The sequence below is a fragment of the Dipodomys merriami genome, unplaced genomic scaffold, assembly GCF_024711535.1.
Source record: "Dipodomys merriami isolate MVZ:Mamm:240054 unplaced genomic scaffold, mDipMer1.0.p SCAF_70, whole genome shotgun sequence".
Classification (NCBI taxonomy): domain Eukaryota; kingdom Metazoa; phylum Chordata; class Mammalia; order Rodentia; family Heteromyidae; genus Dipodomys; species Dipodomys merriami.
This window is the reverse complement of record NW_027206291.1, coordinates 5,457,675-5,477,050: the sequence shown is the minus strand read 5'-3', so window position 1 is coordinate 5,477,050 and position 19,376 is coordinate 5,457,675. Positions and strand designations below refer to the sequence as shown.

At 54.6% G+C, this 19,376-nt stretch overlaps 1 protein-coding gene across 2 annotated transcripts in view; it reads left to right on the top strand.

Annotated features, from left to right (window-relative positions):
- Rexo1 (RNA exonuclease 1 homolog) overlaps positions 1 to 15,831 on the top strand; it is a 32,664-nt gene extending 16,833 nt beyond the window's left edge. Inside the window, exons 2-16 of one of the 2 annotated variants that reach the window (XM_070008623.1) lie at positions 4,178 to 5,874; positions 6,738 to 6,842; positions 7,540 to 7,750; positions 9,044 to 9,207; positions 9,875 to 10,006; positions 10,131 to 10,254; positions 11,525 to 11,638; positions 11,735 to 11,872; positions 12,001 to 12,114; positions 12,597 to 12,670; positions 12,984 to 13,094; positions 13,382 to 13,497; positions 13,597 to 13,735; positions 13,856 to 13,976; positions 14,043 to 15,831. In XM_070008623.1, coding sequence (XP_069864724.1) covers positions 4,178 to 5,874; positions 6,738 to 6,842; positions 7,540 to 7,750; positions 9,044 to 9,207; positions 9,875 to 10,006; positions 10,131 to 10,254; positions 11,525 to 11,638; positions 11,735 to 11,872; positions 12,001 to 12,114; positions 12,597 to 12,670; positions 12,984 to 13,094; positions 13,382 to 13,497; positions 13,597 to 13,735; positions 13,856 to 13,976; positions 14,043 to 14,131 — 3,449 coding nt within the window. In that variant the 3' untranslated portion in view covers positions 14,132 to 15,831. Of the gene's footprint in view, positions 1 to 4,177; positions 5,875 to 6,737; positions 6,843 to 7,539; positions 7,751 to 9,043; positions 9,208 to 9,874; positions 10,007 to 10,130; positions 10,255 to 11,524; positions 11,639 to 11,734; positions 11,873 to 12,000; positions 12,115 to 12,332; positions 12,576 to 12,596; positions 12,671 to 12,983; positions 13,095 to 13,381; positions 13,498 to 13,596; positions 13,736 to 13,855; positions 13,977 to 14,042 lie in introns of those variants that run through there. The other variant, XM_070008624.1, reaches the window with a different exon arrangement.
- Positions 15,832 to 19,376: the final 3,545 nt, after the last annotated feature.

Sequence of the window (19,376 nt, the reverse complement as noted above, 5' to 3'; positions counted from 1 at the left end):
AGCCCTTTGCTCTCTTGGTCATTCCTTGATGTGGCCTGAATCCTCAGGATCAGCAAACATTGCACAAAACATTTTTATGGGGAGTCTCCAGTTGTGACAGTTCCCCCCTCCAAGGAACCAACCCTCTAGGGGAAGGGGGGGGCAGGTACATAATCTCAAAAAAAGCCTTTAAAACTCTATGTAGGTGGCTTATGCCTATAATCCTAGCTACTCAGGAGGCTGAGATCTGAAGGTTGTGGCTGAAAGCCAGCCTGGGCAGAAAAGTTTGTGAGACTTTTTTTGGGGGGTCTGGTCGTGGGGCCTGAACTCTGGGCCTGGGCGCTGTCCCTCAGCTCTTCAGCTCAAGGCTAGCACTCTACCACTTGAGCCACAGCGCCACTTCCGGCTTTTTTCTTTTTGCTTATGTGGTGCTGAGGAATCGAACCCAGGGCCTCAGGCATGCAAGGCAAGTGCTCTACCACTGAGCCACCTTCCCAGCCCGACTTTTTTTTTTTTTTTTTTTGTCAGTTGTGGAGCTTAAACTCTAGGCTTGGGCGCTGTCCTTCAGCTCTTCAGCTCAAGGTGAGCGTTCTACCACTTGAGCCACAGCACCACTTCCAGTTTTCTAGTGGTTTATTGGAAATAAGAGTCTTGTGGACTCTTCCTGCTCCGGCTGGCTTTGAACCTCGATCCTCAGATCTCAGCCTCCTGAGTAGCTAGGATTACAGGCGTGAGCCACCAGTTCAGGGCTTGTGAGACTCTTATCTCCAATAAACTACTCAGAAAAAGCCAGAGTGGTCCTGTGGCTCAAGTGAGTGCTAGCCTTGAGCAAAAGAGGCTCAGGGACAATGCCCAGGCCCTGAGTTCAAGCTCCAGGACTGCCTCTTCCCAAAAAAGCCTTTTTTTGGACTCTAAACCTTAGCTCATAGTGCTTTCTGCATTCTTGTGCTGTCTTGTGATCCATAGGTTGTCATAGCAAGCTCCTTCTGTGTGCTTAAGGTACCAGCAGAATACCAGCAGGAAAATTGAGGTTATAGGGCAAGCTTCAGTGACTATAGGAAAGAGGTCCAAAAAGGAGCAAGACTATAATCTATTTAGACTCATTAGGAAAGTTTTTCTTTTTCTTTTTGGTAGTACCTGAGTATGAACTCAGGGTCTTATTCCTACTTACCTTGCTTGCTTGGCTGGTACATCAGTAGAGCTATTTTTTTTTTTTTTTTTTGTCGGTCATGGGGCTTGAACTCTGGGCCTGGGCGCTGTCCCTCAGCTCTTCAGCTCAAGGCGAGCACTCTACCACTTGAGCTACAGCGCCACTTCCGGTTTTCTGGTGGTTTATTGGAGATAGGAGTCTCACGGTCTCTCCTGCCCGGGCTGGCTTTGAACCGCGATCCTCAGATCTCAGCCTCCTGAGTAGCTAGGATTACAGGCGTGAGCCACCAGCGCCCGGCAGTAGAGCTATTCTTTTTTTTTTTTTTTTGTCGGCCGTGGGGCTTGAACTCTGGGCCTGGGCGCTGTCCCTCAGCTCTTCAGCTCAAGGCGAGCGCTCTACCACTTGAGCTACAGCGCCACTTCCGGTTTTCTGGTGGTTTATTGGAGATAGGAGTCTCACGGTCTCTCCTGCCCGGGCTGGCTTTGAACTGCGATCCTCAGATCTCAGCCTCCTGAGTAGCTAGGATTACAGGCGTGAGCCACCAGCGCCCGGCTAGAGCTATTCTTATAGTCTGACATTGTGCTGGTTAATTGGAGGCAGAGTCATGTTTTTTTTGTTTTTTGTTTTTTTTTTTGCCGAGGGCCTGGAATTCAGGGCCTGGGTGCTGTCCATGAGGTTTTTTGCTCAAGGTTAGCACTTTACCACTGTAAGCCACAGCTCTACTTTGGTTTTCTGGTGGTTAATGTTGAGATGAGTTTCAAAAGCTACTCTGCTCAGGCTGGCTTTGAATTGTAATCCTCAGATCTCAGCCTCCTGAGTAGCTAGGATTATAGGCATAAGCCACCTACATAGAGCTTTAAAGACTTTTTTTGAGATTATGTCCCTGCCATTATAGGAAAGAAAGTCTATACCTTTGTTGATGGTTGACGGTTGATGGATGAGTGGCAGTAGCAGTTGCCAGACTGGGAAGGTGACAGGAGGGTGTGATCTGGGAGCTCTGTAGCTTTGTTCTGGCAGGGACTCCAGCTCTACTTCAGGTCACAGTCACCATAGCTTCTCTGTCCCCTAGTGGCTCTTAGTCAGAGCTTCTTCAAGAAGGAGCCTACCATAGGGAGGTGGATCTACGAGCCATAGGTCACAACAAGAGGCCAAAGCCTCCCCCTCCTTCCTACTATGTCATAGGAAGGCCTCTATCTTTCGTGCAGTCCTCGGTTTGTTACTGAATGTATACAGGGTTGGACCTGGCTAAGAGCTCAGGTGTGAGAATCACTGACGCAACTAGGACAACCTCCAATTTCAGGACCCTTTCCCTGTCCCATCTGCAGATTCCTTTTTTTTTTTTTTTGGGTCCGGTCATGGGGCCTGAACTCTGGGCCTGGGCGCTGTCCCTCAGCTCTTCAGCTCAAGGCTAGCGCTCTACCACTTGAGCCACAGCGCCACTTCCGGCTTTTTTCTTTTTGCTTATGTGGTGCTGAGGAATCGAACCCAGGGCCTCAGGCATGCAAGGCAAGCGCTCTACCACTGAGCCACCTTCCCAGCCCTGCAGATTCCTTATGCCAGATGAGGTGACAGCCACAGGTTCCAATGTTGGGGGCAGGGATTGTTTGGGGCCCACAGTCTCCTATAGAGATGTCTCGAAGGAGCATCCTGAGCAACATTGGGTTCCAGAGGACTGGTCCAACTTGAGGGGCCTCCACTTGTACTGCTCCCAACAGTGGTCCAGTGAAGTCTCAACACATAGGTTCTCAGCTGCCCAGCTTCTTGTGGGAGTGTTTATGGGATCCTGCCGGTAGACTGGCATCAACAGCTCAGGGATTTTGTAAACAAGAAACAATACTCTTGATAAGTGCACAGGGAATATACACATTCCAGTGCAGAGCTGGGGCAGAAGCTGGGGCAGGGTCCCCACTACTATCTCAAGTTTTGCTACATGCCTTCACTGCCATCCTCACTCCTCCCCTTATCAGCCTGGACATGCCCATCAGCACTGTGAGTCCCTCTGAAGACAATTGTTTTGTGTCTAGAAAGGCCTCCCCACCCTCCAGGACTGCTAATGTCACATGGACACTTGTACTGATCACTGGTTTATTTGTGTTCACAAAGAGAATGTACTATATTGCATATGATGTCTCCCCTGCTCTGGTTTCTCATACAACAGGGTAGCTTGCAGGTGGACAAGGGGTACTTGTGCCGTCTTTAACCCCAGTTAATCTGCATTTAGATTTTTAGGTTATGTTTTATTGTGTTTCTCCAGGTTACTACTTCAACTGCCTTGTTCTTACTTTCCCTTTATTCAGGCAGTGTGTCTGTGGGTCTTGGGAATTCCAAGTCTAAGGGTAAATGCAAGTGCTCCGCCATTTGAGCCATGTCTACAGTCTGTATTTTGTTGTTGGGACAAGGTCTTTGACAGCTATGTCCGAGTAAGCTTTGTGATCCTCCTGAGTAGCTGGGGTTATAGGTAAACATTTAGACATCTAGTTGTTTTTTTTCCCCCTACCCTTGTCTTTTCCTTTTTTGTGTGCTAGTATTGGGGCTGGAACACATGTCTTTGTGTACTGTCTCTTAGTGTTTTGCCCCACTGCCAACTTTTGGGGAACTAATTGGAGATAAGAGCCTCATGGACTTTTCTGCCTGGGCTGGCTTTGAACTAGGATCCTCATATTTCAGTCTCCTAAGTAGCTAGGATTATAGGTATGAGCCACTGATGCCCAGGTGGGCAGTTACTTCTTACATTCTCCTCACCTCATTGTGGCATGGCTCATGGAATCCTAGGAAGTCCCCTGGGACCCTTGTAGATGTTGAGTGTTACTAGGACCCTGCTGCTACCTCTTACCCCTTTGTGACAGCCATATACCCACCCAGTGGCCATCTCACCCTCTGTGCACAGGGCAAAACAGAGCATTTCCTGGGGGCCCAGGTGGGAGCCTGGCACACAGTAGGTTCTGGACAGCTGGTTCTTTTCCTTTCCCTGATGAGAGCTCTCACAACTGGTGAGAGCGCTTGTTCATTTTGCCTACTCACCTACACTCCTATCTTCTTCCTTCCCAGGGCTTGGATATGACCCGTACAATCCTGAGCTGCCCAAGCCCCCAGCACAGAGGGAGAACGGTACACTGGGCCAGGGTGATGAACCCCATTCGGACATGCTGGAGCTGGAGCTGGTCAACCAGGCCATAGAGGCTGTGCGCACTGAGGTGGAGCTGGAGCAGCGGCGCTATCAGGAACTCCTGGAGACCACCCGTGAGCATGGCGCACCCTCTGCCCTCGCGCCCCGTGGCCCCAATAACAGCCCCAGCGTGGGCCTTGATGAGGATGCCTTTCCACTGGCCTTCAGTTACACCCCTGGCAGCCATGGCCTGCTGACCCCTGATGCTAGCTACCAGCCAACCCCACTGGCCACCCCGGCTGAGCCAGGCAGCAGGTACTCACTAACATCTCTGGAACGGGGTCAGGGCAAGGCAGGGGGGTGCAGCAGTGCCCTGGAGTATGTCCCCAAGGCCGTCAGCCAGCCTCGGCGGTACAGCCGTCCTGTGCCCAGTGGCAAGTATGTAGTAGATAACTCCAAGCCATCCACGGACCTGGAATATGACCCACTCTCCAACTACTCGGCCCGGCACCTTAGCAGAGCCAGTTCTAGGGACAAGAGGGCCCCCAAACGGCCTAGGGGCTCCCGTGGCAGTGAGCCCTACACACCAGCTCTCAAGAAGCCCTGTGACCCCTTCAGTTGCTGTGATGCTAGGTTTTCGGACTCAGAAGATGATGTGGCCAGCCCCCCCAAGGCTGAGGCCAGTCCCACCAAGGCCTCTGGGAAACCAGCCTCCAAAGAAGGCCAGGAGCCGGAGGAGGGCAGCCTGCGGGAGACCAAGGAGATGGCTGTGCAGTACGATGTGGGGGACCTTGGGCAGCCTACAAAGGGCCCAGATAGGACATCCCCATTGAAGCCAAACTCACCAACCAGGGTCCCCCAGGATCTGGGCGGCCCCAAGGAAGGCAAACCTAAGAAGAAGAAGAGTGGGACCCCACCAACCCTCAACCACAAGGACAACACCCGGAAGAAAGACAAGAGAAAGGACAAGGACCGAAGGCGGTCTGGAGACAAGCCCTGTCCCCACAAGAAGAGCCCGCAGTCCAGGAGTTCCCGGGGCACAGCTGAGCCACCTGAAGGGACCAAGAAAAAGCCATCTTCAGCCACTCTGGTGGCCAGCTCAGGGAAAGGGGGGCCTGGCCGTCCTACTAGTGAGGGTCCCCGGTCCCAGGACTCTCGTCCCAGCTCCCGCCAGCTGGACAGGAAGGATGGTGGCAAGCCACTGTCTGGGAAGCTGGTGGAGCGCAAGGCCCGCTCACTGGATGAGGGTACCTCTCAGGACGCCCCCAAGCTGAAGAAGCGGGCCCTGAGCCATGCTGACCTCTTTGGGGATGAGAGCGAGGATGAGGATGTGGGGGCTGGTGCACCACGGGTCTGGCCCCCCTCCCTTCCCAGCCTCAGCTCAGACTCAGACTCAGACTCCAGCCTGGGCCTCCCTGAGGGGCAGCTGTCCAAGCGGCTCAAGGCCTCTCCACCCCCATCCCCCGCACCACCCTCCCCTTTTTCCCTCTCGTCTGCGGGGGCTGGGGAGGACACAGAGGACTACTCAGCTCTGGAGAAGGAGGTTGACTTCGATTCGGATCCCATGGAGGAGTGCCTGCGGATTTTCAACGAGTCTACCAGTGTGAAGACGGAGGACAAGGGCCGGCTGGCCCGGCAGGTGAGGGGTGCCAGGCATCACGGATAGGCCCCTGGTCAGGCCGGCTGTGGCAAGGGCCTTGAAAAGGCCGACATCGTTCTGCAGCCGACTCCAGATGACTCGAACCTCAGCAACAGGTAGAAGCTGGCCTTTTAACTCGTTTATCGTTCAGGAACCCTCAGTAGTCACCTGCTGTTCCCTAGGCCCTGTCCAGAAAGATGCCCCTGGCTTACAGGCTGCCCATGAGGGTTCTTGTGGCAGCATTCCAACTGGCGTGTCAAACTGACTGGCAAAGGAGTGCCCTGCCTCCTCGCATTCCTGTCCTGTAGCCCTTCTTGCCGCCCTCCCCTTCTCTATCCTTCTCTCTCTCCTCTCTCCTCTTTCCCCCAGCCCCTCTCTCCTCTTTTCTGGCCTCACCCCTACTTCTGGGGACTTCTGTCTCCTCCCTCTCTTCCAGTATTAAGGAAGCCTGGCTCTCTATGGCTAGCCTTGACCCATGCGGGTTTGTTCCTTGTCCAGTGGCCCAGCAGTGGCCACAAGAGGGAGCTCGCCCTATCCAGCAAAGCCAGACTCAGCTTGTTCTCTCCAGCACTCAACTCTGAGCCACTGCCTTGTGCTAGGCAGGGCACAGCCATGGTGGGGCTGTGTTCCCTTGCAGCATTTACTGCTCCATTGGCCTGGGGGGGTGGCCTAGGCTGGGGGTTAGAGCTGGGGCCTCTAGCTGCAAGGTGCTGAGGCTCTGTCTTCAGCAGGACTGGCCTGAAGTCTTAGGCTTTGTAAAGTTCTGTTCCTTACTGGCCAGAGGCGATTTCATGCAGTCAGGAGCTGTGTGCCAGGTGAGGCTGGTAGAGGAGCTGGTATTGAGGAGCAGACGTGTGTTTCAGCTCCCCAAGGACGAGAAGGGTGAGGAGAAAGGGCATGCGGGCCTGACCACTCTGTTCCCAGGGCAGAAGAGGAGGATCTCCCACCTTTCCAAGCAAGGCAAGGAGGTAAGGGGCCAGATTTGGGTCCAGCATGGGGCCTGTTGGCAGAAGTGGAAATCTGTTGGGTTATGCAGGTCCAATCTATCTGGACTTTCCTACAGAAGCCAGGTTCCTGGGTACCCCACTTGTGTATATGGGGGTGTTCTTTTCAACTGTGGTGCCTAGAAGTACATCTTGCCGATGTCCTATCTTCAGATTGTCCCCAGGCCTGGAAATGGGCTTAGAGCAAGAAAGAGGGAGGCAAACCTCAGTAAGCTGTGTGATCTTTGCCAAGTTGCTCAACCTTTCTGAACTTTGGCTTCCTCTAATGTAGTATAGGTGACAAAAATCACAGAGAGCTTAGGACAGAGAAAGGTTAGGGGTTCCAGTCAGCTTCCTGAGAGGTAGCACCAGGGGTTCTGGAAGAAGGATGAAGCAGTCCTCTAATTCAGGACTCAGATTCTGCCCCCATCTATGGCCCTATCAGCCTTCAGAGCTTGGCCCGAGCCCCCAAAAGAGCCCCCAGGGTGGAGAGCAGATCTCAGATGCTTTTCGTTTGGGTGGAGCTAGGGCTGGGGCTTTGTATTGGCTTCTGCCTAGGCATCCCAAAACTCAAGCAGAGGCTGGACAGTTCTCTCCACTCTGGAACCTCTGCATTCAGCCTCCCTGGGCTGCTTATTCTGGCTACTCCAGACAACCAGGCTCAGGACCTGTCATTGTCCAGGCGGAGCCCCCAAAGAGGGGTCCTGTGGTTCCCCCGTCTCGGCCACCAACTGCCCAGGAAGTCTGCTACCGCCGGGCCCAGCAGGCGCAGAGGGAGTCTGCCAGCTTGCTGCAGGCTGTTCCAAGGCCAGCTGAGAAGCCCTCTGTGCACATCTCAGCCCCCGGGGAGAAGAGGAGAATTGCTCACATCCCCAACCCTCGCTTGGCTACAGGTGAGTCCCAGCGCCTGCTGCTGGGGGGGGGAGACCTTGTTGGGTACAGGGAGAGGCAGAACTCCATGGTTGCTGGGCCAGTCTTCCGGCACCACTTCATGATCTTAAGATCTGGGCCCCAGTTTGCCTGTGTGTAAAAGTGGTGGTAAAAATCTTCACTAGGATCAGTGTTTGGGCTACAATGTCTCGCGGTGGCCTTTCCTCCTTGTTTTTTCCCCTTAGACCCTTTAGGGTGTTGGAGGCCAGTATAACTGGGTGACTGGCCTAGCCTAGGTATGACCAGTGAGCTGACAGCATGGGCCACCACACATCTGGCCAGTTCCCTGAGGTCTTCACTGTGTCCACAGCTCAACTGCCTCCTCCTAGCCTGGTGCTGAGCTCCTGGGGCTCTGTCTAGAGGCTCAGTCTTTATACAGAGCTCTCTTCCATCCTGCCTCTCCCCTCTGCTTCCCTCACCTGAGTGGCTCCGCAGTTTCTTGCCACCTGGGGGCAGTGTTGTCAATGACTTTCGCTAGGCTGTAGCTTCCCTGAGCTGGAGAGATTGCCTTGCTGACTCCCTCTCTTTGTTGCTCTCCCCTGAGTATGATAGGTAAATGCTAGCTGGTAGATGCTGTGGTCCTGGCTCTTGAGTCCCTTCCAGGACAAGACTTTGGGAAGAAGTTGCCCTACCCAGATCCTCGTCCCCCGCAAACTGGGAGCCAGTGTCCCCACCCACGTGATCAAACCCTTTGTCAGCCTCATCCCAGGTTCAGAGCTGGGAAGAATGTGTCTATACCCTCTGATACAGACACATTCTGGGGAAACAGCCTCACCCACCATCTCCTCCCTCGGAGGCGGGGATTGCTTTATGACCTCATTAGAGTGACAGGTAGAACACAGAGGTTGTAGTAGGTGGGCAGGTTGTCACAATGACTAGTCCAGGGTGTCCCAGACCTTCTGGTCTTTTGCCCAGGAGCCAGGGCCTCCTCCTCAGACGTCAATGCCTCAGAGTCAGGGGCCAGAACATGTGGCAGAAGCCCAGCACGTCCCCTGCCACTTACCAGACCACTCTGAAGGCAACGTTGCCTGAGCCGGCCTCTGCAGTTGAGAGTTGTTGCCCTGTCCCCATGGACTTACCAGAAGACAGATAGAGCCTAATGTCATTTCACAGCGCGAGCTCCATGCCCCGGCCGCTCCCGCTGCACTCAGAGATGCACGTGCTGCTCACACTCAACGACCGCAGCTTCTTGGTGCTCCGCAGCTCGGTGATGGGCATTCTTTCTTCCTGCACTCATGTCCCCTGTCCCCCGACAGCCCCTACAGGTGCCAAGAGGACCCTTACGGCCAGTAGCAGCCAGGCTCCCAATGGCCTTGAGTCAGGCAGCCAGCCACTGAAGACACGCACGCTGTCAGGGATGGCGTCCAAGACCACCACTACCATCACTCCCAAACGCATCGCTCATAGCCCGTCTCTACAGGTACCTAGCACCTGCCACTGCTACTCCCCTCATCCAGCCTCCGGGCTCTTCCCTTAGTCCTGCCCCACAGCACCCTAGATAAGAGTGAGCTGCCTGTTCCTTCCGGTCTTGATTTCCTCTGGGGAGGGTTTGTATATGTGAGTGCTTTTTGTTTTGCAAAACAAAGGCTTGAACAAGGCTTGAACCCAGGGCCTTGTACTTGCCAGGGAAGCTCTTGGCTACTGGAGCCACACACCCCAGTTGTGTGTGGGTGTGAGAGAATACTGGTGCTTGATCTCAGGGTCCGGGTGCTATCCTTGAGCTCCTCTTCCACCTTGTTTTGGTGATTAATTAGAGATTAGAGTCTCCAGGACGTTCCTACCTGGCCTGGCTTTGAACCACAATCTTCAGATCTCAGTCTCCTGAGTAGCTAGGATTACAGGCGTGAGCCACTGGTGCCCAGCTCAGACTTATTTTCAGAGCACTTCTGGTTTATAGAAGTCTGAGCCAAATGTAGGAGTGTCCATCCTCAGTTTTCCCTGTTGGGGATGCTTTGCATCTGCCTCAGATATCAATGGAGAACCTTTGCGGGCAGCACCCATCCTATCTCCAGCAGGGATGTGTGTGGTTTGCATCTTGCTGTGGGTCTGCATACCTCACCCATCCTGTGATGGTTTGTTTCTTCCAGAGTCTAAAGAAACCCATTATCCCAAAAGAGTTTGGGGGCAAGGTCCCCACAGTCATCCGCCAGCGCTACCTGAATCTGTTCATCGAGGAGTGCTTGAAGTTCTGCTCATCCAACCAGGAGGCTATAGAGAAGGTGGGTGTCTCCCTGGCTCCACGCTCCCAGCTCCCCGTCCTCTCCTCCAGCCCAGGCCCTCCTTTTGGGATCCAGACCTTGCTGGACCTGGTCATGCAGGGACTGAGCACTGTGTTTCCTCCAGGCGCTGAATGAGGAGAAGGTGGCTTATGACCGCAGCCCCAGCAAGAACATCTACCTGAACATCGCTGTGAACACCCTGAAGAAATTGAGGGGCCTGGTTCCCAACACTGTGCCTGGTCTCAGCAGTGAGTCAAGGGCCAAAATGTTGTGTCCCGTGGGGCTGCTGTGAGCTAGGATATCCCCGTTGCTGACGAGCCTGAGTAAGGCATGCAGCCTGAGCCCATGCCTAGCTCTGTATGTAGCTGCCGACTGAGGTAGAAATGGCTTGTGCCCTGGGAGTAGCCTTTTCTTGCTATTAACCGCCCTCCTTTGCAAATGGGGCCTCCCAGCCGAGGGCCCCCTGCTAATGGAGTTCCTCGTCCTCTTCAAAGGGAGAGGCTGTGGTGCCGGGGCTGTGCTCTGTGCATTAAGCTCTGGGGAGGAAGAAAGAAGGGGGTTAAGACATTTCATTACTGCCTCTCAAGAGGGTGCATTAAGCAATCACGGCGCCTCCGCGATCTCACTCTCACCTCCCCTGCTGCCTGGCCCCGCCGCCTCCATTAGCTCACCGGCTTGCCAGAGGGGCTTGGGTGGCCTGCACAGGACAGGCAGCACAAAGCCCTCGAAAGCCATTAGATTACATGCTCAGCTAGTTGCAGCCTTCCCTGTCCTGCCTGCCTTCTAGAGGGCACAACCTCACCAGTGGGGGGCCTGGCAGCTCAGGTGGGGAGGGGCTGCTTGCCATCCTGGGGTGATGGCCCTGACAGGGCACATGGAACCATGCATGCTTCCTGCTTCTGGTGGCAGCCCATGGGCAAAGGGACACTGTCTCAGGACATGAGAGCCCTGGAAGCATTAGCAGAGTGACCAGGTTTTGGGGGGAATAAGGCCAGGGTACACATGTATGGGACTCATATGTAGCTAATCCCTTTTATTCTTGTCAGCTGTGGGGCTTGAACTTAGAGCTTAGGTGCTGTCTCTGAGGGTTTTTTTTTTTTTTTTTGGGGGGGGGTTCGGTCATGGGGCCTGAACTCTGGGCCTGAGCGCTGTCCCTCAGCTCTTCAGCTCAAGGCTAGCGCTCTACCACTTGAGCCACAACGCCACTTCCGGCTTTTTTCTTTTTGCTTATGTGGTCATGAGGAATCGAACCCAGGGCCTCTGGCATGCAAGGCATGCGCTCTACCACTGAGCCACCTTCCCAGCCCCCCCCCTTTTTTTTTTTTTTTGACTCAAGGCTAGCTCTCTCCCACTTTGAGAGCCACAGCACCACTTTTGGTTTGAGGCCCATAGCCTTTCCTATCCAGACTGGCTTCATACTAGGATCCTCAGATCTCAACTTTCTGAGTAGCTAGGATTACAGGTGTGAGCCATTAGCACCTGTCTTCCCCTGACTTCTCTTTGTCCATTTCCCTGTAGAAGCCAGTGGCCGGAGGCTTGTGTCACATGAGGTGGTGCTGGGGGGCAAGTTGGCTGCCAAGACCAGCTTCTCCCTAAGCCGTCCTAGTAGCCCGAGGGTGGAAGATCTGAAAGGTGAGATGCTTTTCTGAGCTCCCTGAAGCTCCAGCCTCTCACTCCCACTCAGGTGCTCGCTGCCTGCCCTACACCTTCCTCAACCCTTGTCCGCAGGGTCTGCCCTGTACCGCCGCCTCAGGGAGTACCTGCTCACCCAGGAGCAGCTCAAGGAGAATGGCTACCCCTTCCCCCACCCTGAGCGCCCTGGTGGTGCGGTTATCTTCACAGCGGAGGAGAAGAAGCCCAAGGACTGTGAGTCTGGGCCCGGCCCCCAGCTGGGGAGATCTAGGGATGGGTACATGGAATTGTGGAGTTCAGTGGCTGCCGAGTACCAGCTTTCAACCTGTTCCCTATGCCCCTGTATTCCTCTTCTTGAACAGCCTCCTGCAGAGTCTGCTGCCGCTGTGGCACTGAGTACCTTGTGTCCTCCTCCGGCCGCTGTGTGCGAGATGAGGAGTGCCACTACCACTGGGGGCGGCTCCGCCGCAACCGAGGTGAGGCTCAGGGCCCTGCCACCACCAGGCCTCATGGTGGTCGTGTCCCGCAGAGGGCCACGGGGCCCACCAGCTCCATTTTCCTTGTCTTGTTCTTTATTTATTTTTGTCTTGTTCTTCATGAGAGTAATGCTTTTCTGTAGCAATGTGGAGGTGTTGGTGGTCTGCAGGACCCTGACCCTCTGCCCTGCACCTGCCCTTGGCCTGCCTCTGTGTAGGAGGCTCGTGGGAACCCACAGGAACAAAGAACTCAGCCAGCAGCCTGCTAGCTGTCTGCAATCTAGATCTGGAAATAATCCAGCCCTGACTCTCTGTGGGTGGACACTTCTCCATACAGCCCTGCCTTGGTCTTGCCTGGCTCCCACTCCAAGGCAGAGGGTATGGTGGGAAGCCCTGCCCTACCTCAAGCAAGGCTGGCTGGGTGGTGAGCAGCAGAGGGGTTCAGGACAGCCTCCCAGAACCCTGTCCCCTCTCTCTGTCAGTGGCTGGAGGCTGGGAGACGCAGTATATGTGCTGCTCAGCGGCTGTTGGCTCCACTGGCTGTCAGGTTGCAAAGGTAAGTGCTAGCCTGAGTCCTGCCCTACCCTGACTCCTCATTTCCCTTTGCTGCCTGGGGTCAAGGGCACCTCGGGTCCTAGGCTAAGCTTTTCCCAAGTCCTCATGGGCCTCTGAGCCCCAGAAACCCTTTACTGAATGCATCTCCTTGGCAAGCTCCCTGTCCTGGTTTGGAACTGAGCAACTTTAAGGCTGGAGTGGGGATTGGAACCCCCTGAGGCTCTGGTACATGAATGGGCTGGGAGGTGGCTGATGAGAGTAAGTTGGCCACCCTGGCCATTCTGACTGTTTCTGAGGTCCCTCCCTACCTCCAGCAACATGTGCAGGATGGCCGGAAGGAGAACCTTGAGGGCTTCGTGAGGACTTTCGAGAAGGAGCTCACGGAAGATGCTCATGCAGGCATCTTCGCCCTTGACTGCGAGATGGTGAGTCCTCCTGGCTGACAGAGACCTTGTTACCACATGAATCCAGGCTTGGTCAGCAGGGCCAGGTCTAGTGTGCATGTGCACAGCCACCGTGGAGTGTGGAGGTACATGCAGGATCCTCTGTGGGCTCTTGAGAACAGAGCTGGCCTGGACAAGGAGCCCCCAGTATTCCCAGCCCCAGTGTTCCTGGCTTCAGTTTCCTATCTGCAGTGGGTCCTCCCTCAGCTCTACCCAGCTCTGCAGAGCAGTGCTGGCTTTGTGGGACACCACCTGTCCTTTGTCCTCAGTCCTACACCACCTACGGCCTGGAGCTGACCCGTGTCACAGTTGTGGATACGGAGATGCAAGTGGTATATGACACCTTCGTCAAGCCTGACAATGAGATCGTCGACTACAACACCAGGTGCGCTCGGGTGGGGCCCCTGGCTGGCCCTCCCAACAGGGCTGCCCACCCCCACTGTGCTCACCCAGCCCAACATCACCATCTTGGCCCTCCCACTAGGTTCTCAGGGGTGACGGAGGCCGACCTCATGGACACAAGCATCACCCTGCGGGATGTGCAGGCCGTCCTGCTGAGCATGTTCAGTGCTGACACCATCCTCATCGGACACAGCCTAGAGAGTGACTTGCTAGCCTTGAAGGTACCTGTTTTGAGCCATACAGGGTCCCATGGATGCTTGAGTGACCCCAGGCCCTGCAGATAAAAAGGCTGTTTGCCCACATGTAGCCTGACTGTCCTCCCTCCTTCCTATGTGCCCTAGGTCATCCACAGCACTGTGGTAGACACGTCCGTGCTGTTTCCCCACCGTCTGGGCCTGCCCTACAAGCGCTCCCTTCGGAACCTCATGGCTGACTACCTCAGACAGATCATCCAGGACAATGGTGAGTAGCAGCCACCTCAGCCCATTCTCCAGGGTGGGGCAGCTGGTAACTGTGTTTGCCCCGCAGTGGATGGGCACAGCTCCAGCGAGGATGCCAGCGCCTGCATGCACCTCGTGATCTGGAAGATCCGTGAAGACGCCAAGACCAAGCGATGACTCCCACCACCTGCCACCCCGCCACCTGCCCACCCACCTGCCCGCCTGCCCACCTGCCTCTCCTGCAGCCCCGGCTTGTCCTTAGCCCCAGGCCTCTTCCAAAACAGTGCAATAAATCTGAGAGCTAACCCTGTGCACCTCACAAGAACAGAACGCAGGAGCAGGGATGAGATGGTGTCGCAACAGCCAAGGCAAGACCAACCAGGAGCTCAACCCCACCAGCCCGCACCTGTCCCCACCTCTGTGCCCCTAGGCCTGGTGGAGCTGCTGCTGACCAGGACAGCTCTGAGCCAGGTCCCTATCTCCGCCTCTCAGCCCCTTTGTACTTGATATATGTGGGGGGGGAGGGCGGGCGGGCTTGTTTGAGACAGGAGTTGTCTTTTTATTTTGTATTGTTATTTTTATTAATTTTTAATTTAAACCTGTTGACTTGCACACTTCCTTTCCCTTGTGGGAGGATCCTGGCCCTGGCCCCACCTTCCTGCTAGGGGAAGGGGTGGGCCTGAGCCAGACCCAAGCCATGGGCCAGGGGCCTCAAGGTCTGGCCCTGTGGGCCTAGGTGCCTGCCTGGGCTGGGCCTGCCTTGGGGAAGGCAGCTTCCAGAACCTTCCTCAGCCCACCTGAACTTGGTGACCTCGGAGAACCAAGCCAGCCCTGCCAGCCCCAGGGTCTTGCCTTCCAGATGTGCCCCCCCCCCCCCCCCCAGGCCCAGGGCCACTGGACTGTCTTCCACAGAGCCTCCCCTTCCTCCCCACTTTCTGCGGGCTCTTTGTATCCCTTCCCTAGGCAGGGACAGAATAAATGTTTGTATGGATTTTAGATTTTTGCAGTTTGTGGTGCTCTTGGGGCCATTTGAAGCCTCTGCACACCCCTGTTCTTGTGGCCAGGAAGAGGAATGAGAAATGGCTATGGCTCACCATCACTAAAACCAGCTGTGGCCTCTGGCATACCACCCTTGCTCCGGAGACTGCATTTGAAACAGCCAGGATATCTGGATGGCCTGGGACTACAGCCTGCTCTATCCTGAGGGACCAAGCTATGTCTCCAGGACTGGGTGAAGTTCGAGCTGGCTTCTCACTATCTTGTGCTTTGTGGATCCAGCTATGCAGAACAGGTGCAAAGGTGGCTACCAGGAGGGCCACTGCCTGCTGTGGTCTAAGGGTAGGGGCTCAAAGCTAAGGCAGGAAAGGAAATGCAGTGATTGTGTGCATAGAGCTCCATCTGACTATGCTGAAAGAGCCTCCATGTGTCCATATGCTCGCTTTATAGAGTTAGCTAGGAGGCCCAGTGGCAAGTAGGCCTGAGTTGACTTATTTCAAGAGCTGAAGAGCCTCATGGACCAGGAGATGCCATGGCCCCTCCATCCCAGTGTCCAGGTGGGAGACCCCAGGTCAGGATGCTTGAGTACACAGCTACAAGAAGCAAAGTCTTGCCTGAAGAGGCTCTCTGCCCAGCCTGGTGGTTCAGGCTTCTGCTGAAGGCCCCACGGGCCAGGGTCAAGGCCACTCCCTGAAACTTCCTGACCTCTGGCTGCAGAGGAAAATGGTTTTCCTTTCCAAGCCCAGGTCTAGAATCTCTCCAGAGCTCTGGAGGATGCACAGCCCCCTGGGGGGAGGGGCGGTGTCATTGACTGAATCAGGCCATCCCACCCTCAGGGGCTGTTCTTATGACCAAGTTACCTATCTCCCCCCCCCCCCCAACCTTCTGTAAGAGGCATTTTCTGAATAAATGGTGCCGATGTATTCACAGAAGACCTGTTCGCTGTGTGTTTCCATGTAGTGCCTGCTTTTGCTCTCAGAACACACAGAGTCTCTGGGAGGTGGTGGGCAGTTGGGCAGCTCAGGAGCTAAGCCACAAGGCAGCTGGTAGCCCAACAAAATAGGTTATCCAGCCTTAAGGAATTTTTCTCCTTTTTTTCGATTTGCTAAACCAGTCTCCACACTTGAAGGGCCTTCGCACACCTATACTTATGCTACTATTGGGACATGACCCTTCTGTGATTTCTCCCTCCCCTGCCACCCCTAGTATAGGGGAGGAGAATCTGATTCCTCCACCTCGATCCTCAGATCTCAGCCTCCTGAGTAGCTAGGATTACAGGCGTGAACCACCAGCGCCCAGCCTCACCAGAACTTTGTGTGTGTATGCACTGGGACTTGAACTCAATGTTTGAGCACTGTCCCTTAGCTTTTTCTACTCATAGCTGGTACTCTACCATTTGAGCCACATCACTTCTGACCTTTTGCTATTTGGAGGTGAGTCTCTTGGGATTTATCTGCCCAGGCTGGCTTTGAACTGTGATCCTCAAAAATCTCAGTCTTGCTGGGCATACCTAGCCACTCAGGAGGCTGAGATATAAGGATCATGGTTAGACAGCACCCCAGGCAAAACAGTCTATGAGACTCTTATTTCCAATTAGTCACACACAGACCAAAAAAAAAATATCAAGGGCTGGGAAGGTGGCTCAGTGGTAGAGCGCTTGCCTTGCATGCATGAGGCACTGGGTTCGATTCCTCAGCACCACATAAGCAAAAAGAAAAGCTGGAAGTGGCACTGTGGCTCAAGTGGTAGAGCGCTAGCCTTGAGCTGAAGAGCTAAGGGACAGCGCTCAGGCCCAGAGTTAAAGCCCCACGGCCGGCTCCCCACCCCCCCAAAAAAATCAAGTGGCTTAAGTGGTAGAGTGCTAGCTAGGGGCAAAAAAGCTCAGGGAAAGTGCCACGATAGAAAAGAGAAAGGGAGAAGGAAGGAAGGAAGGAAGGAAGGAAGGAAGGAAGGAAGGAAGGAAGGAAGGAAGGAAGGTAGGAAGGAAGGAAGGAAGGAAGGAAGGAAAAAGATTGGAAGAAAGAAAGGCTGGGTGCCGATAGCTCATACCTGTAATCTTAGCTACTCAGGAGATCTGAGGATCAGGGTTCAAAGCCGGTCCGGACAGGAAAGGAAAGTCTGTGAGACTCTTCTCTCCAATAAACCATTCAGAAAACTGGAAGTGGCACTGTGGCTCAAGTGGTAGAGCGTTCGCCTTGAGCTGAAGAGCTGAGGGACAGCGCCCAGGCGGAGTTCAATCCCCACAACTTACAAAACAAAAAAACTCAGCTTCCTAAATAGGATAACAGGTATGAACCACCAGTGACTGGCTAAGAACTCTCTTAAAGGCTCTCAGCACTTGGCTTGAACTGTGGGCCTGGGTACTGTCCTTGAGCTTCTTTTTGCTCAAGGCTAGCGCTCTACCACTTTGAGCCAGTGTCACTTCCAGCTTTTTCTCTTTATGTGGTACTGAGGAATTGAACCTGAGGCTTCATGCATGCTAGGCAAGCACTCTACCACTGAGCCACATTCTCAGCCCCTGAAATATATGTTTAACAGTTGTGTAAGTTTTTTTGGTCGGTTGTTAGGCTTGAAGTCAGGGCCTGGGCACTGTCCATGAGCTCTTCTGCTCAAGGCTAGTGCTTTACCACTTTGAGCCACAGCTCCTCTTCTGGTGGTGAATTGGAGATGTTTCTCCCAGACTTTTCTGCCTGGACTGGTTTGGAACCGCGATCCTCTCTAAGATTTCCTTAGGCCTCACCTTCTCCCAGGCCCCCACCCCTGGGCTTGGCCTTGTCCCTGGGGCCTGATCCCATCCCTGCCTCCCTCTTCAAATCTCTGATAGGCCCCACATACCCCCCTGCTCCTTTCCCGAGCCTGATCTCCCCGCTGTCCTAACCTCACTAGGTCCCGTGTTCTACTCTAGTCCCACCCAGACACTCCAGTTCTCTGCAAAGCAAAGTGACATTCTCTAGAGCACCCAGACGCCGCCCTGCCTTCCCCACCAAGCCAGCCTCCTAACTTGGTCCCACCCCCAGGACAGGCTTCAGCCCTGCCCGACTCTGAAATTAGACTAGGCCCCGCCTTTCCGGGCCACGCCCCCTCCCCAACAGGCCTGCCTTCTGAGTTGGCCCTATCCCTGCGGGAAGGCCAGCTCCACCCCACTCTGATAGAGACTAGCTCCACCTTCCTGGCCACGCCTTTTGAGCCACTCCCCATCCCTAGGATGGTCTGTCTTTTCTCTGCAAGGCCATCCTATGCCCTGCCTCGTGGTTTGGCTTCCCTCCTTTCAGCAACGCCTTCCTCCTTGGCCCCTCCCACAGCACACTTTGTGCCCCTCGCTCCCTTCCCCCTCCCCCCCTTTCTTTGCCTGCCTCTGGTGGCCTGCTGTCCCCAATGAGCCCCATTGCCACTGCTGGAGAAACACTCAGGTTTCTGGATAATGGTGTGTCTGGTTATTGAGAATGGAGTAGGAGGAAACAACATGGTATTTCTGTCCCCAAATAAACTTTTTTTGTGGGGGAGGGCTTCTGACCATCTGAGCAGCTTTTCCAACCCCAGGTCCCCCTCAGTGGATCTTTTGTGTATCCCCACCTCTCCTCCTTTCCTCTGCCTGAGCACCAGTCACCCCAGCCTCACGTGTCCTTATTTGGGAAATGGGCACTGGCTGGCTTTGGACCCCCAGAGGACCAGAGCTGGCCCAGAGCCAGGCCCTGCCTATCCTACCAGGCCCTGGGGACACAGATGAGTCATAGCTCTGGGGAGATTTGAGGTTCAGCAGATGAGCCAGACCGAGAGAGAAGTAGAGTAGAAAAGTGACCAGAGCCAGGATGGGGGACATCCCAGAGATAGGGAGTATATCAAAGAGGCACGGGACCCAGCCTGGATGGACTAGAAAGTATGAAGTACAATCTGAAGGGTAAGCAAACACTGACGAGGCTGGTGGGAAGGATGACTCTGGTGGAGGAGGAACCCTAGAGCTGGGTGTGGAAGGAGGCGATGAAGGGGATCTTCCTCTGAGATCCCCACTCTCAGGGGGATATTTTCTGTGGGCCCACCCCAATTCCCACTTGGGTCCAGCCTCATGGCTTCAGTCACCTCAACATTTCCTTCAGGCAGGACTCTGACCAACTAACTACCTTCAGGGTGGGACATACACCAGACAAGAACCCATGAAGCTTCTTGGTCTTAAGGTGCTCTCAGTGGCCACTAGTGATTTGCACAGCTGGGGGCCCAACCAGGCATGTGCACCTAGGAGGAGCTCATTTAATACACAGAGATAAATGTTTGGAGAACCCAGGTTCTAGGCTTAGTGCCCACATCCTTGCATTACCTGTGTACCTTCTACCTGTATTTCACAGACCTTCCTGTCCAGGCTGGCTTTGAACCACAATTCTCAGGTCTCAGCCTGGCCAGAGCTTGGCAAGGAAGGATCTGTGAGCCTACT